The 20,973-nt window shown below is 29.1% G+C and overlaps 1 protein-coding gene across 1 annotated transcript in view; it reads left to right on the plus strand.

Moving 5' to 3' along the window:
• Nucleotides 1-20,973, plus strand: part of LOC129314005 (receptor kinase-like protein Xa21) — a 63,223-nt gene that overhangs the window by 1,423 nt on the left and 40,827 nt on the right. The window contains exon 2 of the mRNA XM_054957385.1: nt 18,992-19,132. Coding sequence (XP_054813360.1) covers nt 18,992-19,132 — 141 coding nt within the window. The remainder of the gene's footprint in view (nt 1-18,991; nt 19,133-20,973) is intronic.

Consider the following 20,973-nt stretch of genomic DNA (forward strand, 5'->3'; position numbering starts at 1 on the left):
TCTTCTTCTTCTTAATCTCTTGGTTTTTAATTTTTCATTCATTCCTTTTTTCTTTTTTTCTTTCAATACCATATGAGATTTCTTATATTAAGTATGCTTAAGGATAGTATATCCCACTAAAATAGCTTAGACTATTTACTTTAATACTTCTAAGCTTATATATTTATGATCTATCTTCTAATTTTTAAATGTGAGACTTTTTTTATATTCTAATAAGGGTGCCTAGCTAACTTATAAACCAAACTCCACTAATATGACCTCCCGATATGGGACTCATAACAAAATATCTTCATCTTTGTAACTTATCATATTTTTTTGACTAAAAATTAAATTCATTCAAGAGATTGGAAAGAAACACAGTACAAGACCCTAAGACTAGAAAAGAAGAGAGCAATCAATCATCATTCACCTCCTATCCTAAAGTAAGGTAGGGGATGATCAAAGATGTAAAGAGGGCTCTCTGTCAAATGAGCTTCCTTACCAAGGTAGTGAGCATGACTAATAATATCTCTAAAGAGAAATTTTAAAGACAAAGACCACTCCTTAAGAAGAAAATTACAAGCATTTTGAATAATTTCATGATAGGGATGATTTTCATGGTGACTTGTAGTGATGAGGTTGATGGCTTCCACACTGTCTAAGCAGACCTCGGTATTTTTGAAACCATTAGAGCAACATAGTTCTAGTCCTTCAAAAATAGCCAAGACTTCGGTAATGGTAGATGGGCAGCTTCCAAGTTTACAACAAAAACCCATTACCCACTCCCCCTTATCAGTAGTAATGCATCCTACACAAGTAGCTAAACCATTGAGTTTAGAAGACCTATTAACATCGAGTCTGACAAAGCCTTGCGAGGCCTTATGCTAGGTATAACCACAAATATTGTCAAATTGAGAAGATTTTAGTTTACCTATATACTTCTAATTAGCCATGGCTTTGAGGAAACTTTTGTTGGAATCCGGTTGAATGAGTTGGGCTTGATCATTGAATAGATTTTTGCATCTTATTGTCCAGAGTTCCCAGCATGTATAAGTAAAGACTGTTACCCATGGGAATTTCATTATATTGTTGTTTCCCGGGGAGTTCTTTGAGTTCCACTTGATCCATTCAAGGTATTCATGTTATGAAAACTAGGCCATAACTTTGTTTTCACTATCTATCTCTATGCGTCCTAGGCTAACCTACAGTCATGAATGATATTCATTGCATCATTCTCTTTTCCACACCTAAAAGGACAGGCATTTGTATCAGCAATACTCCTTTTCTTCCTTAAGCTTGCTGTGTGAAATTTATTTTTTTCCCAATAACTAGATGAAAGCTTTGATCTTTTCTGGGATGTTCTACTTCCATATTTTGTCCTTCCCTAGTGATGTACTTGTAGAAAGAAAATCATAGGCAAAACAAATATTAAAAGAGCCATCAATGGATGGCTTCGAGACATATTTGTCTCTCCCTCTCATCTCACAGGGTGGTCTAGTGTTAGTGATTCAATTCACAATAGAGTAATGAAGCCAGTTCCTCATTTAGTGTGATCCCAAGAGCCATCTGTATGGATGAATTGCTCAATATTAATCTCAAGGCCTAAGGGTTTGTTGTTATTTTGAATGAAGTTCACCAAGGGCATATTCATAGCAGACCAGTTATCACACCAGAAATTAGATAACCTTCTAGGAATACAGAGCTTGTCAATACCATCGAGGAAGGTGTCCCAAACTTTATGGATACTTCTCCATGTCATAGAGGATTGTCTTCTCCAACAAACCAAAGGTACAGTGTTGGAGCCACATTTGGATTTAGATTTTAGGAGTTGAACTTGTAGCGCATCATTATCACACACCAAGTTCCAACGAAGTTTTAACATAAAAGCTTTGATTTTGGCGAGATAGATTTTTAACCCCCAATCCAACTTCTTCATGGTGTCTCTTCACCATATCCCATGTGACCAAATGAACTCTTTTTCTCATTTTCCAAACTACCCCAGAGAAAAGATTTGCTAGCTTTCTCAACTTCAATCAATAACTTCTTTGGGAGAAGCATAGTTTGCATGTGATAATTAGGTAAGGCTGTAAGAATAGACTTGATGAGAGGAGATCCACCAGCTAAAGTAAGCATTTTACCCTTCCATCCTGACAGCTTCAATTGAACTTTACCCAATATGGGTTTGAAATGGTTGTATGAGGCTCTTGAATGTAGTAGGGGAATCCCAAGATATTTACCTAGATCACCGGATAGCCCTATACCCATAATCTTGCTTAGATCCATAATATATACTCTGCATATGAGTGCAAAAAAAAAAAAAAAAGAAAGGAAGGATATTATGATATTTTTTCTGGAACATATTATCTTTCAAGGACCATGATTCCCTGCAAACTTTATTTCTATATCAATTGGGATGATTCATGACCAAATATTTAAACTTTTTAGTCCTTATGGCCAATTTTCCAAGAGACTACACAGAAGAACAAAGACGAATGAGAATAATCAACACAATAATCAAGAGTTTTTGTATTATCATCATGATCACGATTCAATTAAATCCATTAATCTTTTCTTCTACTTTGTTCCTCTTCCATTCTGATTACTTTGCATATACTTAATTAAGAATGTCTTTTGATGTAGTTACATTATCTTTATATTAAAACCAGAGGTACAAGAATTACACTTAGAGACGGACCCACATTCTCCTTTCGGTGCGGCCAATTAACTTTATCATCATTTTATCAAGTTGTTTTATTGCTGTAAATGATTTTATCATAGCAATAAAATACAATCATAAATATAAATTATTTAAAATTGACAAGGACTATTTTATTCTTGAGAAAGACCCCATATTATATATACATTATATTGTGCCCCTTCCTCTGCGTCATGGGATGTATGAATTGACTTGGACTTGGAAACATATGAACGTGAGTAGAAAAATGAGTTCTTCAGTTGCATCCATGAGCCATAAAATATTGAGGAAATTTCCTCAATTGTAAAACCTCAATACTTTCATTTTTGTTACCATAAAATCCTATAAAATGAATAAATTGGTAAGTAGTATTTTTTTTTTATTATGACGGTCTTCTTTGATAATTTTTTTTTGTGAATATTAGAAGAATTTTTGGAATTTCAAAATAATATTCAATAATTTCTTTTTCATTTTACCCCCATTTAATCCAACAATTTAACTCGTTTATTTAATATAACTAAAACTTTTAAATGAGGGGAAAATTTAATAAAATATGTCATATTTTTACAAATTTATTATATTTTTTTGATCTATGTATAAGAACTTTAAAAAGACCAATATAAATAGAGGGAATATAACTACTAAATTAAGTACAAGCAAAAAAAAAAATGAAAGCTATTAAATTAAAATATGTTTTATCTAAATTTGCAGAAAAATTCTAGTGGGGGCCGGATTGAGTTAAACTAGTAATTCCGTTAATTGTTTCTTAAATCAATGAAATTTTTTTTAACACAACCTCATCGTATAGGCAATTAAGCAGCTATAAATCTGAACATTTATACTTTAGAGGATTTAATTGATATTTATTTATAATTTTCTGAGTCATTTTCTACAATTTTTGAGATTTTTTTGTTATTCTTTTCAGTCAACCAACAGTCAAAGTTAATACTTGTTAATACTTGATGCAGCATTGCACTGTTTTCAAATTTTAAAGAGCAGTATTACCCTACAAAAGAAGATTAAAATACTATACGCTTTTATGCAAATAGTTAAAGGGAAAAAATATTTTTTGCCATCCTATTTTCTATGTCATTTGATTCAAAATAGAGGTGTTCAGTTAATCCATATCAATCATGTCCTATGCTTTCTCTACTCATTATTGTAATCAAGGAGAGAAAAATAAGTCATGAAAGGGGACAATTCATCTTTTTACTCTTTTTCATGTTTTTATTAGTCAAGTGTAAGCTCAAATATTTATGCTACGGAAAAATGACACTGTCAAGGAAATTATGTGGCCTGAAAAAGAGAAAATTACCCATCATTTGGTTTATATTAAAACCCTCTAATTACAAAAGTTTAAGTGAATTTGGTCCTTTTAATTTGTAATAGGAAATATTAATTTTTTTATTTATAGGAGCTATCACTAATAACCTAAGATTACTAATAATAGCAGAATCCAACTCACACAAGCTCCCATTTACAAGAGAGCTTATGATAGTGTTTGCAAGTTTCTTTTTTGTTTTTTTTTTAATGATGGAATGGAATGGAGTGAGATGGCTAGAAGTTTGATACCATTGTTTGGAAGAAATTTTTAAAATTAGGGAGTAGAATGGCTCAAGGTGGCCTTCCAAACTATCTTTAGCCATCCTAAACCCATTTTTTCTAACCCCTCAAACGATAGAATGGCCTAATACAAATAATATTATTATAAAATTATCCCCCATTCTTCTCACCCTTCTCACTCTTTCACTCCCTCTCACCTTAAAACTGAAAAACATAATTATATCCAATTTAAATATATTAATTTTACAGTTATTCTTAAATAATGATTAAATAAAATTATTTATTCCCTTGATAAAACTCCTAAACAATGGAATGTTCCATTGTGTTCCACTCCAACCCTCTCCACCCCATGTCACTCCATCAATGACCATTCCTTTCAATTTCAACATATACTTTCAAGCATAACATACATGTCACTAGGCTACTAGGCCATCAGTAGGAAATATTAAAAGTTAACTAGATCAATTGTTGAGAGTTTTAGCAATTTGTAACCATGTTTCTATTGTTTGATATTAATTTGTAACCTACCTTCTCTACTTTTTAACATGCAATATTGAATATTAATGGGTAAGGGTGTATATTTATTCTTGATGTATTTTCCAAGGAACACCCAACACCTAAAAGGGAGTAATTAAAATGTAAAATAATCACATACATCTATGAAATAGTCAAACTACCTTCTCCCACATCATGTTAACAGTGAGCAACATGGACAACCACACAGTAGTTGGTTAAAGTGGTTGGTTAAAATAATAATATTTTTATAATTTCTGTATGGGTAAGAAATAGTATTAGTTTATTAAAGTTTATTTTTAATTTAAGGGATTTAATCAATATTAATTTTTCATAAGTTTCTTTTGTGTTAGTTTTTGGCTATTTTCTTGTAAATTTAGGGTGATATTGCTCCATTTTCAATACATGAAGGGTAATATTGCCCCACACTTAATTTCAAGGTGCCCAACACTCTTAAAAAAAAAAAAGTTTAGAGCGAATTAACACTTTTAACCCTATATCTATTTTAAAGTTAATGATGAATTATAAAATGGTCTGGCCCAATGGCCTAGACCCCTATCAGAGTGCCCTGAGCCTTGTGTTATACTTAATGTGAGTATCCAAATGACAGAATACTGTAGATCCTTTTTTTTTTCAAGATTAAATATGCCATATATTCTCTAACAATTTTTTTTATAAATTTTATTTTTTAATTAGATAAAAATAAGTGTTGAGTTACTTAAAAAAATAGCCCAAGTTAAATTAAGAATGATCAATGATTTATTTTTAGGTACAATAAAATATCAACAAAAAATGATTTATATATTTTTACTTATAATTTCACCCTTGATACTAGCTTTGCTCTTTATAAGATCCAACAAAGGTCTTGAATTTATGGGAATTTTGGTCATGTACTGTTGATATTAAGTTCATCAAATACCACCAAATGGATATGGCATATATGGTAGTAATCTAGGCCACTTAAGCATTATTTTAGAATTCAATTCTTTGATGTGTGTATAGAAAGTTTTATTTAGGAGAGGAAAACCCCTTAAATGACACTCAGATTTCTCAAAGGATTAGTCTCATGACTGTCAACTGTACAGATAACTTGGGAAACTTAAAAACAAGTTCATCAAATACCATTGTATATTATCTTTGGCAACCATTTGGTTGATGTTTACGCATAAGGGCTTAAAGAATTAAGTTCAGGTCATAAAAATTTACTTGAAATTTTGACCATTAATTTTATCATAGTAGTAAAGTAGAATTATAAATATGAGTTAATTAAAAATGACAAGGAATATTTTATTTTTGAGGAAGACCCTATATTATATTTTGTGCAGCCCCTTCCTCTACGCCAGATGATATATCAATTGACTTAGACTTGAAAATGCATGAACGTGAATAGAAAGATGAGATGAGACTTTTTTTTTTATTTTGTATTTTGATTAAACAAAGGAGCAAAAAGCCCAAAACAGAACTAAACAAGAATCCTCGGGCAAACTAAGCCCTTCTCATCCCTATACTAACATTCAGAAAGACCCACAGGGGATCATATCATCATACAGTAATCCAATCTCATTGGTTTGACGGAAACCCCACTCACCATTTGTATCCAGAATCCTACCAATAGGCCTTGTAAAAGGATCCACCTCCCCTAACAGAAGAAGTTTCTTCAAAGATGATACTTTTTTAAATTGCATCAATGAATGAACTGTAAAATACAGAGGAAATTCCCTCAATTATTGCACCTCAACAGTTTATTTTTTAATATAATAAAATCCTATAAACAATAAATTAAATAAGTACTACTTAGTAATTTAAGAATGAGTAGTACTTATTCTGGTTTATTGTGATGGTCTTTCTTTGATAAAATTTTTCATGAATATTATAATTCGTTTTGTAATTTTAAAAAAATTTAATAATATTTTTTATTTTACCCTCATTTAATTCAACAATTTAATTAGTTTAATACAATTAAGAATTTCATCTTTTGTAACTCTATTTTTTTTTGGCCAAACTTCATCTTTTGTAACTCTAACGCAACTAAATGAGGGAGGAAATTAAAGAACATTAAAAGACCAATGTTATAAAAAAGAGAAAGTATGACAAGTAAATTAAGTACTAGCAAAAATATGAAAGCTATTTAAATAAAATATTTTTTATTTAAATTAGCAACAAAATTTCTGATACAACCTCATAGTACAAGCAATTAAGTACCATGCAAATCACAAAATTTATGTTTAAGTTAGAGAATTTAATCAATATTAATTTTTTATAGGATATTTATTTATAATTTTTTGTGTCCTTGTATATAACATTTTGCACTATTTTGAAATATTAAAGGAAGACATCACCTAGAAAAAAAGTTTACAATACGAGACGCTTCTATGGAAATAGTTGAGGAATAAAAATGTCTGTAACAATTAAATTTTCTATGTCATTTCATTCAAAAACAGCGGGAATCAGTAAATTCATATCGAGGCCTTCTTGTCTTTTCTCCCCTATTGTAGTCATAGAGAGAAAAATAAGTCCTGATTGGTGACAATTCATCTTTTTACTCTAGTTCATGTTTTTCTTAGTCAAGTGTAAACTCGAATATTTACGTTATGAAAAAATAATAGCACTGTCAAAGAGACTCTTTGATCTGTAAAAGTGAAAATTGCCCAGTCTTTTTTCTAACAACTTGCTGATTTTTAATGGGGCCAAAAAAGAAAGTGAGTCTATCATTTTTATTCAAACTCATTTATTTCAAAGTCAATTCAACTTAAAAATTCATATCACTCCTTCTGTCCTATTTATAAAGTTTTTGGGACATTTTTCATGTATTTTAAGGAAAGTTGTTATGTTGCTAGATTTGTTAAAAAAAAAAAATCTGAACATTTCAATTAGTTAAATGAAGATAATGACTTAATGAGTTATCTTATTGTTTATGCAAATGACTTCTCTAGTTGAAAGGCAAAATTGGAAGATTATTTCATCTTTTTGTTTGATACCTTATTTTTGTTTTTTTAGAACATTTTATGGATAGGATCGGGGTTAGCTCTAGTAGCAAGGGCTAATCTCTCATAACATGGCACACCAAAGTTTGAGTTCCCATTGCAAAAGGTGCTCACATTAGTGATTGCTTGTACATAGGATAATATTGTCTCTAATAGAAAGATACCTATGAGTACTCAAAAAAGTTTTGATCCTGAATTGGTTAATTAATTAATTAATTAATTAAAGTGGTTAAATAAAAAAACCAGCTACACGTTGAGCATCTAATAATGTGATTCAATTGTTATTCTTGGTGTTTTTCAGCCCATATAATGAAAAAACATTAAGGTTTGTAAATACAGAAGGTTGTGAGCGATCGTGAAATTTTACCTCCAAGTTCCTTACAAATATAACTGGAGGAATATAATTTAAGATAATGTTATAGTAGTCTTATTCTTTTATGTGGCAACAAAACTTCAAAGTCTAAGTCAATCCATATTCATAGAGAAAATGGCACAGTAATAAAAGTAGAGGAATAAAAATAATTTATATACATACATACATATATATATATATATATAAGCTAAGTCATTTCATTTTGAAATTTGAACATTAAGTTTGTGTAAGGAAAATGACATAATAATAGAACTATTGCTTTTCTCAACCCATTACTAAAGCCAATAAGAAAAAGAAGTCATAAAAGGTGACAGTTTATCTTTTTAGTCGGTGTTCACATTTTTCTTTGGTCAAACCTGCTAAAGTACTCATCTTTAAAAAAAAAAACACTAAAGGGAATTTTTTTTGGGCCGTGAAATATACTCTGTTAAAAATTGAATAGTTAGTGTATATTATTTTTGTGGAGTTCAACTATTTAAAATGTGATTTTATAAATGCAGGTAGGTGTTATGTACAAAAATAATCATCATTATCACCATCACCATCATCATTAATAATAATAATAATAATAACAACAACAACAACAACAACAACAACAATAATAAATTTTCCAATTGCCATGCATGTGTTGATGTATTTAACAGTTAAAACTACAAACACTTTATTCTATTCTTATAATCTAACTAAGCTATCCTAAGATAAATTATATTCACTTCTCTAAAAAAAAAAGAGAAAGAAAGAAAAAAAAAGAGACAATGAATTTCTTGATGTTGGATCTTCACATCTTTCTACTTGTGTCTATAATTTTTGATGTCAGGCAATGTCAACATACTAAGAAAATTATTAATCAATTCATAAATTCCTTTCACATTTCTTGAATGATGATGAACAACTTATAAATCCATGTCATAAAGAGAATGGTACAACAGTTAATAATAGAGCCTTTGTTAAAATTAGAGTGTTCATATTTTATTTATAAGAATTCACATTTATGGTTGTATTTTATTACTATATAAAAAATAAAAATGATTGCACATTTGAATTAATAAAAATAAATTAAAAGTTATTATTTATGCATCTATACTGCTGTTTTCTTACAATAAAAGTTTACAATAATAGGGCATGTTAAACCTATAAAACTCATTGATAAGAAATTGCTTAATCATTTACAGCTCATCAATGTTAAGCCACTAATGGTGACAATCTATCTTTTTAGTCTATGCCCTCTTTTCCTTTGCTCAAACATACTCAAGCACATCTTGGAAAAAATGACACCATAATTGGAATTTTGTTTTTGGCTGTGTAGTAGACTCTATGTAAGCAATTGATTAGTCGATGTATATTATTTTTGTCAAGTTCAAATATTTAAAATACTTATAAATGGAGAAGTAGGTGTTAAGTAAACAAATAACCATAATTAAAATAATAATAATAATAAGAATAATAATAAAATAATTTTCCAATTCCCATGCATGTGTGCATGTGTTTAACCATGAAAATTGCAAACACTTTATTATTTTTTTTTTTTTGTGGATAGTATAAGGAGTAGGCTCCGCTGACAGCAAAGATAATCCATCATAAAGTATTGAAAGCAAAAGATAGACCTTTCTCAAGTAAGTCACTACATACACAAGGGTTGAGAATCAAACTCCCAATCATTTACTTAAGTAATAGCATGATCTACCACTCATGCTTACCTTAGTTAGCTACAAAAACTTTATTCTATCATGATCATCTATGATATCCTAAGATAAAATATATGAATTTCTGGAAAAAGAAAGGCAGAAAGAAAAAGAGACAATGAATTTCTCGCACATCGTTCTACTTCTGTCATAATTTGTGTCAATCACACGTATTAAATGATGATGAAGAACAGCTTATAAACTCATAACGTACAGAGAATGGTACAATAGTTAACAATAAATTCTTTGTTAAAATTGGAATGTTCATATTATATTTTTGAGAATTCACATTTATGATTGTATTTTATTACTAGAGAAAACATAAATATGATTATTAAAAATAAAGCAGAAATATGATTACACATAATAATTAATGAAAATAAATTAAAATGATTATTGATATATCTATAATACCGGCGGCATCTTAAGCCTATAAAAATCATTAATGAGAAATGCTTAGTCCTTTTACAACTCATTAATGTGACCAAAGGGAAAAATATCCGTGATGTACGTTAATACAGTGACATTAATAGTCTTTAGTAGAATTTGAACTGTCCATATAATTTACATTAAAGAACTCACATGGTTGTATTTTATTGTAAAATGTGTGTGTGTGTTATTTACATGTAAATTAACCAAAACTAAATCAAAAGTTATTTCAAACTAATACATATGTTCACTTTTTTTTTTGGCCAAATTACTGACTTATTTGTTCACACCGAATGTAATTATATAAATTTAGTATGCTTGGCATTTTTTTCTTGTGTAATTAAAAAAGATAAGATTATTGGATCCATGGATCCTTGTGATGACACTTACCTAGTCTCTCAACTTAATTCCTGGAAGGTTCACAACAGTTTAGGTAGCATAAGACCCGCATTAATACTACAAGGCAACAATAAAGTTTTGAAATTAAAAACTGCAAAAAATAAAAAGTTGAAAGAGACCCAGAAAAAGCAACAACGTACGCACGTGCATAATAAAGTTTTGATCCCGCACTAATTAATTAATTAAATAGGTTAAATAATCAAAAAGAAGCTACACGTTGAGCATCTAATAATGCTTAGGATGCTTCGTGGAAGGCACATAGTTCAATTTAATTATTGTTCCACTAAGAAAAGAGAAATGCATCAAATTCATCCAAGCAACACAAATCTACTCACTTAATAAGTGTCCCACTTGAGATGATTAACTATTCAATTATATTGAATGAATGTCAAAGATTTTGTCATATGATACTTAGAAATCATCAAATCTCAAACTTTTGAATGGTATAGCATATAGAATTGTTCTAAATTTTTAGAGTGAAATGTATCATGATAATTAATTTTAAATGTTGATAAAATTCAATAGTGGTTGAATAAATTTAAGACACTCACCATTCCAAATCCGACTCAAAAAGCCAGTAAAAGCAATATAGGAAGAGTGAATATGGTGCGTGTATGTGTTTTGGATGAGAATTAGTATGGTGAAGGACGCATGGAGCATGGTGAGTTGTTAGACCGCTATTGATAATAAAAATCTATATTATGGTAACATTTGTTTGGAAAATTTGACCTAATGGATTCAAGCAAATGAACCTGAGTCCATAATCTATATCACTAATTAGTTCATTTAAATTTAAATATGCAGTTATTTTGGGCTTATACAATGAAAAAACATTGAGGTTTGTAAGTGCAGTAACTCGTGAGTGATTGTGAAATTTTATGAAAAGGATAATAAAATTCCTCCTCCAAATTCCTTGCAAATATAACGCGAGGAATATAATAAAATTTTAGATGATACTATAATGGTTGTCTTATTTTTATGTGCGGATAAATAATTTCAAAGTCTAAGTCAATTCATATGCGTAGAGAAAAAGGCACAATAATTAAAGTAGAGGAATAAAAATAATTTGTGTGTGTGTGTGTGTGTGTATTTAAGTCATTGCATTTTGAAATTTTAACATTAATTTTTCACAAAGAAAACGACATAACAATAGAAGTCTTGCTCTTCTCAACCCATTGCTCAAGGCAACAAGAAAAAGAAGCCATTAATAGTGATAATCTAACTTTTTAGGCGGTGTCCGTTTGGTCAAGCCTCCTCAAGTACTCATATCTTGAAAAAAATTGATACAATAATGGGGATTTTGTTTTTGGTCGTCTACTCGAATACTCATATATTTGGAAAAATATGACAAAATAAAGTAGATTGTATGTTAAAAATTGAATAGTCGGTAAACTATTTTTTTTTTCGAATTGAAATATTAAAATATGATTTTGTAAATGGAGTAAAGTAAATTTTATTTAAAAAACCATAATAATAATAATAATAATAATAATAATAATAATAATAAGAGTAAAGAACTTGACCTTCCATCTATTTTACCTTAATTACATATAACTTCCTTCTATTTTGAAAACCTATACAAACTTCCCATAGAATCAATAATCACAAAACACAATATATATATATATATATAAAACACAATCCCCTTCTACTTTTAAGATTTAATTTTGCATCTACTCAAACCGTTAGTTGACCGTTAACTCACATTTTTTGGACCAAGCTAGCCCTCTATAAACATAAATGTCAAGTAATAATAATTTAAAATATCAAAAAATTTATGCATATAATTTTTTTAATTTTTTATTCGTATTTTATTTTTAGTTATTCCAAATTGTATATTTATTAATTTTTTTAAAAAATAAATACATAAGTTGACTGAGATAATATCTGAAACACACATATCCAAAAAATATTAATGAAATACGTATTTAATATAATAATTTATTACAGTTTTTTTAACAGTTTTTATTATATATCTATAATTTTTTTAATAGGTGCGAAGTTGGTTAAGCTTGTCTTATTTTGGGGGGGGGGGGGGGATACGAATTCGTAAGCATGCACAAAGGCAGGCTGTTTCTGGTGGCTTGTGTGTGTGTGAAACTAGAAATTGTCATGGCAGGCCATGGCCCCGTTAAATTCTGTATAAGTCCACCAACCTCTGTTTTTTTAAATAACACTCTCTGTTCCTCACAGGCGATAAACTTACACAGGGAAATCACGCTTTGGAACCAAATAGAAAATATAGTCACATTTATGTTCCAATATCCCAAAATCTCTTACAAAGCTTAGAAAAAAAAGGATATATAAAAGAATCTTATAAAAAAAATTTCCTATTTGATCTTGCAGTTAAATATAAAATGATATGATTAAAATTATTTGGATATCTATAAAATATACCAATTATAATCTCAAAATCAAAACTGTTTCTCCATTCGTATGAAAATAATCAAAGATTTAAAAAAAATATTACATGCTTTTTTTGGGGATTCTAATAATCTATTTGTAATACCCTATATATATATATATATATATTATATGAATAACAAAATATATATACACATACATATATACATTGTTATTCATAGATTGAGAAGTTAAGATATCATTAAAAGAAAATTTGATTTTAATAATTAAAGTAAATTTACCTTGATAATTAAATCTTAGAATTTTAATTTCTTAGTAGTTTAATTAGGTAGTTGTAAGATAAAGATTCTCAAAATAATTTGAATTTAAATAAAACAAAACTTAAGCAATTTTCATCACATTTTGAAAAAAATTAAAGACAGAATGAATAAATTAATTAAATAAGACTAGGGTTTAATATTCAGTAATTTTAAAATAAATAAGGCTACATATCTACACAAAGATATTCTAAAAAAATTAATTAACAAAAAGCAAAAATCTGGGCCCTATATATAATTTTAGCTAGGGGTTAAGTAAGCAGTTTTCTTCAAAATTTAATGATACATCACCACTCCTCTCATCAGTATAAGTTGTTCAAAGTTTCATTGTGTGATCTATATCTTTTACCAAGTAACTCTATTTTACTTTATTTCTTCGTCATTATTTCCTAAGATTTTTCTTCTTCAATAATCTCCTTACAGCCATATTGTAAAACAAAAGCTCTAGGACGCCAAATTCATAGCTAGTAAATTTGTTGAGTATTAAGCAATACTTTGACACAAAAAGATTCCTATGGTCGATTTAGATGTGAGAAGTTTAATTAGATGTATATAAGCTTAATGAAACTTAGATTAAAATTTATAATCTTTTAAATAAATTGAAGAGAATAGTCTTATTAACCTTTTGTATCACACACAAGGTGATATGGACGAGGCATGAATTCATAGCAGTCATAGACGAATCTTAGTAACGAAGTGGGATCTCTATTATTGATCTCAGTTGTTGATGTATGAATAGCAAGGTGGTATTATTGATTTTCACCTTTTCAATGCTTTATAGCTTTAATTACTTTTTCTTTGTTTTTATTCTAGTCCATTTGGGAAGCAATTCCAAATGGTTTTATCTTTCTGTGATGTGCCTAAATCATAGAAATTGATGTCAATTTTTTTAAATTTAAAGCTTCTTTTAATTCCATCAAAAAATAGTTTTAATTCTAACTAAGAACTAATCTTTTTCTGAATTTCGTAAGTTTAAGATCTTTATCTATAATTAATATTCTTAAAAAGTCTTTACATGTCATTTTTCCAACGAAATTAAATATTAGGTTTGAATCCAATCTCATTGTATGTAAGCGATGACTAACAAATTAATGAAATAAAAAAAATTAAGTAGTAATCCATTGTTTTTAAAATCAACAAAATATTTTAAATTGATATATATTTATAATTTTTTGATTCCTTTTATATATTTTTAAAATTTTTTGTTAATTTTTAATTAATTAATGGTAAAAGTTAATATTTCTTAATGATAGATACAATATTGCAATGTTTTCAAATATTAAAGTGGGATATTTCCCTGCAAAAGAAGATTACAATGCCATATGTTTTTTACACAAATTTTAGAGTTGAGGAGAAAAAATATTTTTAATCATTCTATTTTCTATGTCATTTTATTCAAAAAAATGGTGTTTAGTGAATGCATCTCAATGGTTTCTTGTATTTTCTCCACTCATTATTGTAGTCAAGGAAAGAAAATAAGTTATGGAAGGGGACAAGTCATCTTTTTACTCTAGTTCATGTTTTTCATTAATCAAGTGTAAACTCAAATATTTATACTGAAAAGAGAAAATTAACTAGTCTCTTTTTCTAACAACTTGTTAATTATTAATGGGATCGAACAGAAAAAGAATCTCATCATTTTTATTCTTGCTTATTTATTCCCAAGCCAAGTCATCTTTGAAATCCATGACCTAAAGAAAATGGAGCTATTGTCAATAATAGAGTCTTCATTAAAATTAAAACATTTCACTTACTCACTCTGATCCTATTTATAAGGTATTCAAAACATTATTCACGTGTTTTAAGAGAAGTTCTTATTATGTTGCCATATTTGCTAAAAAAATATCTCAATATTTCAATTATGCTCTAATTAATTAAAACAAGATAATAAGTCACATTACTATTTGTGCAAATGCTTTCTCATGTAAAGGGTGAAACTGGATCAAAAATTAATGGAATGGAATAGGGTGGATCAGGATAGAGTGAATGGAATGGAATTTTCATTGTTTGGGAATTTTATTGGAGTGATAAATGATTTTATTTAATCATTATTTAAAAATTATTATAAAATCAATAGATTCGAATTAGTTATAATTATGTTTTTCCAATTTCACGGTGAGAGAAAGTGAAAGAGTAAAAGGAGGTGAGAAGGATAAAAGTAATTTAGTAATAATATTATTTATATTAGGTTACTTCAGTCTCAATTCCCCAACATAGGGGTTGAAAAAATTAGGTTTGGGATGGCTTGAAAGGTCATCATATGCGATACCACTCTTTTAAAAAAATTCTTCTAAATAATGGTATAAAAATTCTAGCCATCCCTCTTCATTTCATTCTGTCCAAAAAAAAAATCCCATACACTATACCTTAGGTAGGGAAAAATAATAGAATAAAAAAATTTAAAAACAATAAATTAAAAACATAGTATGAGAGACTAGTTTGATAAAAATTAAACTGATTTGAGGGTTAATTTGTTCTTATTTAACTACATGTACATGTTAAGTCATTAGCATGCTTTGCATATTAAATTAATTTGTTCTTATTTAATTGTTTTTTAAATTTTGAAAAACTAATATGATAATTTAAGAAAATATAACGGGTCAAATTCATAAAAGTTAAACTTGGGAGGTGAAATCGATAACTGAATCAAACTTGTAGGACTAAAAGTTTGGTTGTCCCAGAATATTCTTTATCTAATTTAGATCGAATGAAGCAAGTAAATTTCATTATTTCTAACATCAGCGAGATACAATGTTTGAATCCATTATCATCGCATAAGCAACTGCTAACAAATTAATAAACTAAATTTCATAGATTGGTACTTGCATTCACTCTTCAAACATAATTTTTAAATAAATAATTAAAATTCACATTCCTCATACATCCAGATAAACACTATTTTTTTATTTTGTTGACAAATACAAACAAATTTTTAAGATAGCACAAATATATAGGCAAATTTATTCTCAAAAGTATTCTTTTCAGCTATTTGAATCTTCAAATCTTGATTATTGACCCAATTAATTGGAATCATTTATTCACTAAAAACTATTTATTTACTAATTATCTAAATAATAACAAATTTATTATTGTATTATTGAATAAACCCTTTAGTTTTATTAACATTTTTCTCTAGTTAGGTCTTTTTAAAAAAATAAATTAAAGATTTGGTCCCCACAATACAATTAAATGCTTTAAGGTCTATTGACAATTGATCATAGCAAAATGATAGCTAAAGTTATTTTTAAGTAATTGTTAATAAACCTTGTATTATCTAAGTATGATGTAATGAGATTTGGGCGTAATTATCCTTTTTCTTTTGTTAGAATGTAGGCCTTTCTTTGTGCTTTGGTTTTACTATATAGAAAATGTAGTCATGATGAAATTAAGTTGCTTTATATTTGCATATGGTACAAATTAATGATGTCCTGCAAAAAAGTAACTCTTTCCTTTTTCTTAGATGCATTTGAATTCATTTTTTTAAATTTTATTAATGATTATATCCAAACAAAATTTTTATTACTCTATGAATGATTGCCTTAATTTTTGCACTACTACAAAAACGTAAATATAAGACGCCATGAAAAATGACGGTCAAACAAAAACATGTCATATATGAGAGATGAGTGACGGTAAGAAAATAAATGATGGGTGTTCAAATAACTGTCATATATTGTCAGACTTTAAATGATGGGTATTAAAAAAACCCGTCATTTATTTCAGCCCAACGTTTCATTTACTGGAAGGAAAAAAATAAAAAATCAATTTGAACTTTAAATAACGAGTATTTCAAATACCTGTCATATAAAGTTTAAACAATATATGACGGTTGTACAAACAACCATCATATATTAGTGCCCACCGTTTCAGTTTCTTAAATTAAAAAAATAAAAAATTTTAAAACTTTAAATGATGGGTGTTTTAAACACCCGTCATTTAAAGTCTGGAACAATATATGATGAGTTTTTTAAACACTCGTCATATATTGGGGGCCAACATTTCATTTTTTTGAATTAAAAAAATAAAAAAATTTCAGCTTTAAAAGATGATTGTTTCAAACAACCGTCATTTAAAGCCTCAATGATATATGATGGGTGTTTAAAATACCCACCATATATTCATGAATAAGTGAGGGGTATTAGAATACCCATCATTTATTCTCATTTTTATTCAGTTTCCAGACTCACTTTTTCATTCCCGCCCGTTCGTCGTCGATATTTTCTATCTTCTCCACTTCTACACAAAATTGGTAGAAATCTCTCAATCTACCTCCATTGTTGCCGTCGACCACCTTAGTCCCTCTCCAACGTGAAAGTGCTCCTCCTACGCCGTCCCATGCCTCTCTTATTTGCTTCCTCTTTGTGTTTGATCCTCTCTTCTCTAAAGGTATATGGGTTTGTGATTTCTATGGTTTTTCTTCATTTTCTTCCAATATGCTTAGATTTCTAGATTATGAAATTGATTTATTTAATATTATGGATTGTTTTATTAGTTGATTTTTGTTGTTTAAATTTCTCCTCATTTGTTGCCCATTTTAATATTATCGGGTGTCAAAAATTTCTAATGTTTGATGTTTTATTAACTTGAGAATGATTGTAGATGATATGCTTAGCCTTAAGATGATTATTAAGATGAAAATTAGTGATCAAAATGGGATATTTATGATGATCGTATTTTTCTATGAATTTTGACTGATTTATTTCAATAATTTTTAATTTAAATTTCGTGCATTGTTTGATCAAAATAGTTTTATTGTTCAAAACTACATATTGAAATGTACTAGTATACCAATTTTCATTACAATTAGAGTTCATTTTACTGACAAAAACTGACGTGCGGTTTCTCTAAAAATCATTGCTATTTTATTGATATTTTTACATTTTGTAAAGAATGATTTGTTCTTGGCTTGAGATTGCTAATATAGGATATGTATAACCTTAGAATGATCAATGAGACAGAAAACATTGATTCAAAATGAGTTTATAGTGTTTTTCCTTTTTCTATGATTTTTGAACAAATTTTATATATAATTTTAGAGTTAATTTGAAAATACTATTTTGTGAGAATTTTGTTAGCTTTTTGATTGTATATGGTTGGAATTAGTTTGTTGAGTGAGATGCCAAAATTAAAAAGAGGATTTTAGCCTGAGAAAAAGTTTCTTTATGCCGTTATGCTGTCGAATTTTTATCGGCGATTGAAGGAGTATGTGAATGCTCATGCATTGTGACTCATGATTCATTAATTACTCTATATTATATGTAGAGTAGTCAATTTCTTTATTGATAATCTTTCCATCATTCTTTCCTCTCCATATTCATGAGTCACTGATCACATTTCCTTGAATAAATTGTCTTTTATATTAAAAAGTTATAGATAAAGAATGGATGTCTTTCAATCAATTAAATAAAGAGTATTTGAATGGTGTGAAAGAGTTTATGAGGCTTGCTCTTAAGCATGTAAAAGACCCTAGAAGAATAGTGTTCCCTTGTGTAAGATATGGTCTTTTGAAGCAAATTAGTGCATCAAAGATGAAAGACCATTTAGTGTGCTATGGAATTGATGAAAATTACAAATGATGGCATAAGTATGGAGAAACTAGAGAGGATGAGTCTACTAGTAATTGTGAGTATAAGGGAAGCTTTGAATCAAATGATCATGACACAGATACTTATGAGGATGACTGTGTTGAATAGATGGCTAATGCAATTGAAAGGGAACTTGAGGATTGTCCTGAAATGTTAGAGATATTGAAAAGTAATGCAGAGAAGCCCTTGTACGCTGGTTACACTGAATTCACAAAGTTGTCAGCAATGTTGAAATTGTACAACTTGAAAGTGAACAATGGATGGAGTGATAAGAGCTTTACAAAAAATCTTACACTTATAAAACAACTTCTACCTGCGAACAATAAGCTTCGAAGGACTATGTGTGAGGTAAAACAAATGCTATGCTCAATTGGCATGAGTTATGAGAAAATACACGTATGTCCTAATGATTGCATATTATTTAGAAATGAATATGCATCATTAATGGAGTGTCCAAAATGTAATGCCTTGCGCTACAAAGAAAATGGGAAAAGTCCAAAGAAGGCGTTATGGTACTTTCCCATTATACCTAGATTTAGACGGATGTACAATACTGCAGAGGATGCAAAAAATTTGACATGGCATACGGATGAACGGATCAAAGATAGGAAGCTTCGATATCCAGCTGACTCTTCTCAATAGAAAAAAATTAATCTCGATTACCCTAACTTTGGAGCAGAAGATAGAAACCTTCACCTTGTATTATCTACTGATAGAATGAATGCACACGAGCTTTAAAGTAGCAGTCATAGTACATGGCCAGTTATTTTGGTAATTTACAACTTATCTCCATGCTTATGTATAAAGCGAAAATATATGATGCTATCCATTTTAATTTTGGGGCCAAAACAGCCGAGAAATGACATAGACATATATTTGGCTCCTTTAATTGAAGATTTAAAATTATTGTGGGAGCACGGTGTTGAGGTATATGATGAAGATAGAGAGGAAAGGTTCAATTTAAGAGCATTGTTGTTTGGTACAATCAATGATTTTCCAACATATGGTAATTTATAAGGGTATAGTATCAAAGCAAAACTTGAATGTCCTATTTGTGAAGAGGGCACACATTCGGTGAGATTAGAACATGGGATGAAGAATTTCTATCTCGGACATTATAGATGGTTGCATCCTGATCATTATTATCGACGCCTAAAAAAGCTTTCAATGGAATTCAGAAGAAAGTAAGGCACCTTTGCCACTGATAGGTGAGCAACATTTTGACAAGGTGAAGAATTTGAATATCAAGTTTGGCAAACCTCTTACAAAGCATCTTGGGACATGGGGGTGGAAGAAAAAGTCTATTTTTTTTACCTACCATATTAGCAATCTTTATATGTGAGACATTTTCTTGATGTTATGCACATTGAGAAAAATGTGTGTGACAGTTTAATTAGTACATTACTTCATATTCTGGGAAAGTCCAAAGATGGCATCAAGGCAAGACTTGATATGATTTCTATAGGGATAAGGGAAGAGTTGGCTCCGCAAGAGAAGGGAAGTTGCCTATTTCTTCATGCAGTGGCTCATACATTGTCTAGAAAAAAAAGAAGACTTTTTGTGAGTCGTTTGCTACTGTTAAAGTTCCAGAGGGATACTCTTCAAATATTAAGGGCCTTGTGTCATTGAAGGATTTGAAGTTGAAGGGTTTAAAATCACATGATTGCCATGTGTTAATGGAAAATTTTATTTCAGTAGCTATACGTTCTATTTTACTTGATACAATTCGAGCCATGATTACAAAATTGTATTTCTTCTTTAAGTTTATATATAGTAAAGTGATTGACCCAAAAAAATTCCAAGATTGCAGAGCCAAATTGTGTTAATCTTATGTGAACTTGAAATGTATTTTTCACTTGCATTCTTTGATATAATGGTGCACCTCACTTTTATCTAGTTAGAAAGATACAAATGTGTGGCCCAGTTTTCTTGAGATGGATGTATCCATTTGAGCGTTACATGAAGATACTAAAGGACATGTGAAAAATTGGAGTTGACCCGAAGGTTGTATAGTTGAACGATACATTTGTGAGGAGGCAATTGAATTTTGTACTGAGTACTTATCAAATGTTAACCATACTAGTCTTCTG

Source organism: Prosopis cineraria, unplaced genomic scaffold, assembly GCF_029017545.1.
Source record: "Prosopis cineraria cultivar Desert tree isolate PC_DT_omini unplaced genomic scaffold, ASM2901754v1 PC6, whole genome shotgun sequence".
NCBI lineage: Eukaryota > Viridiplantae > Streptophyta > Magnoliopsida > Fabales > Fabaceae > Prosopis > Prosopis cineraria.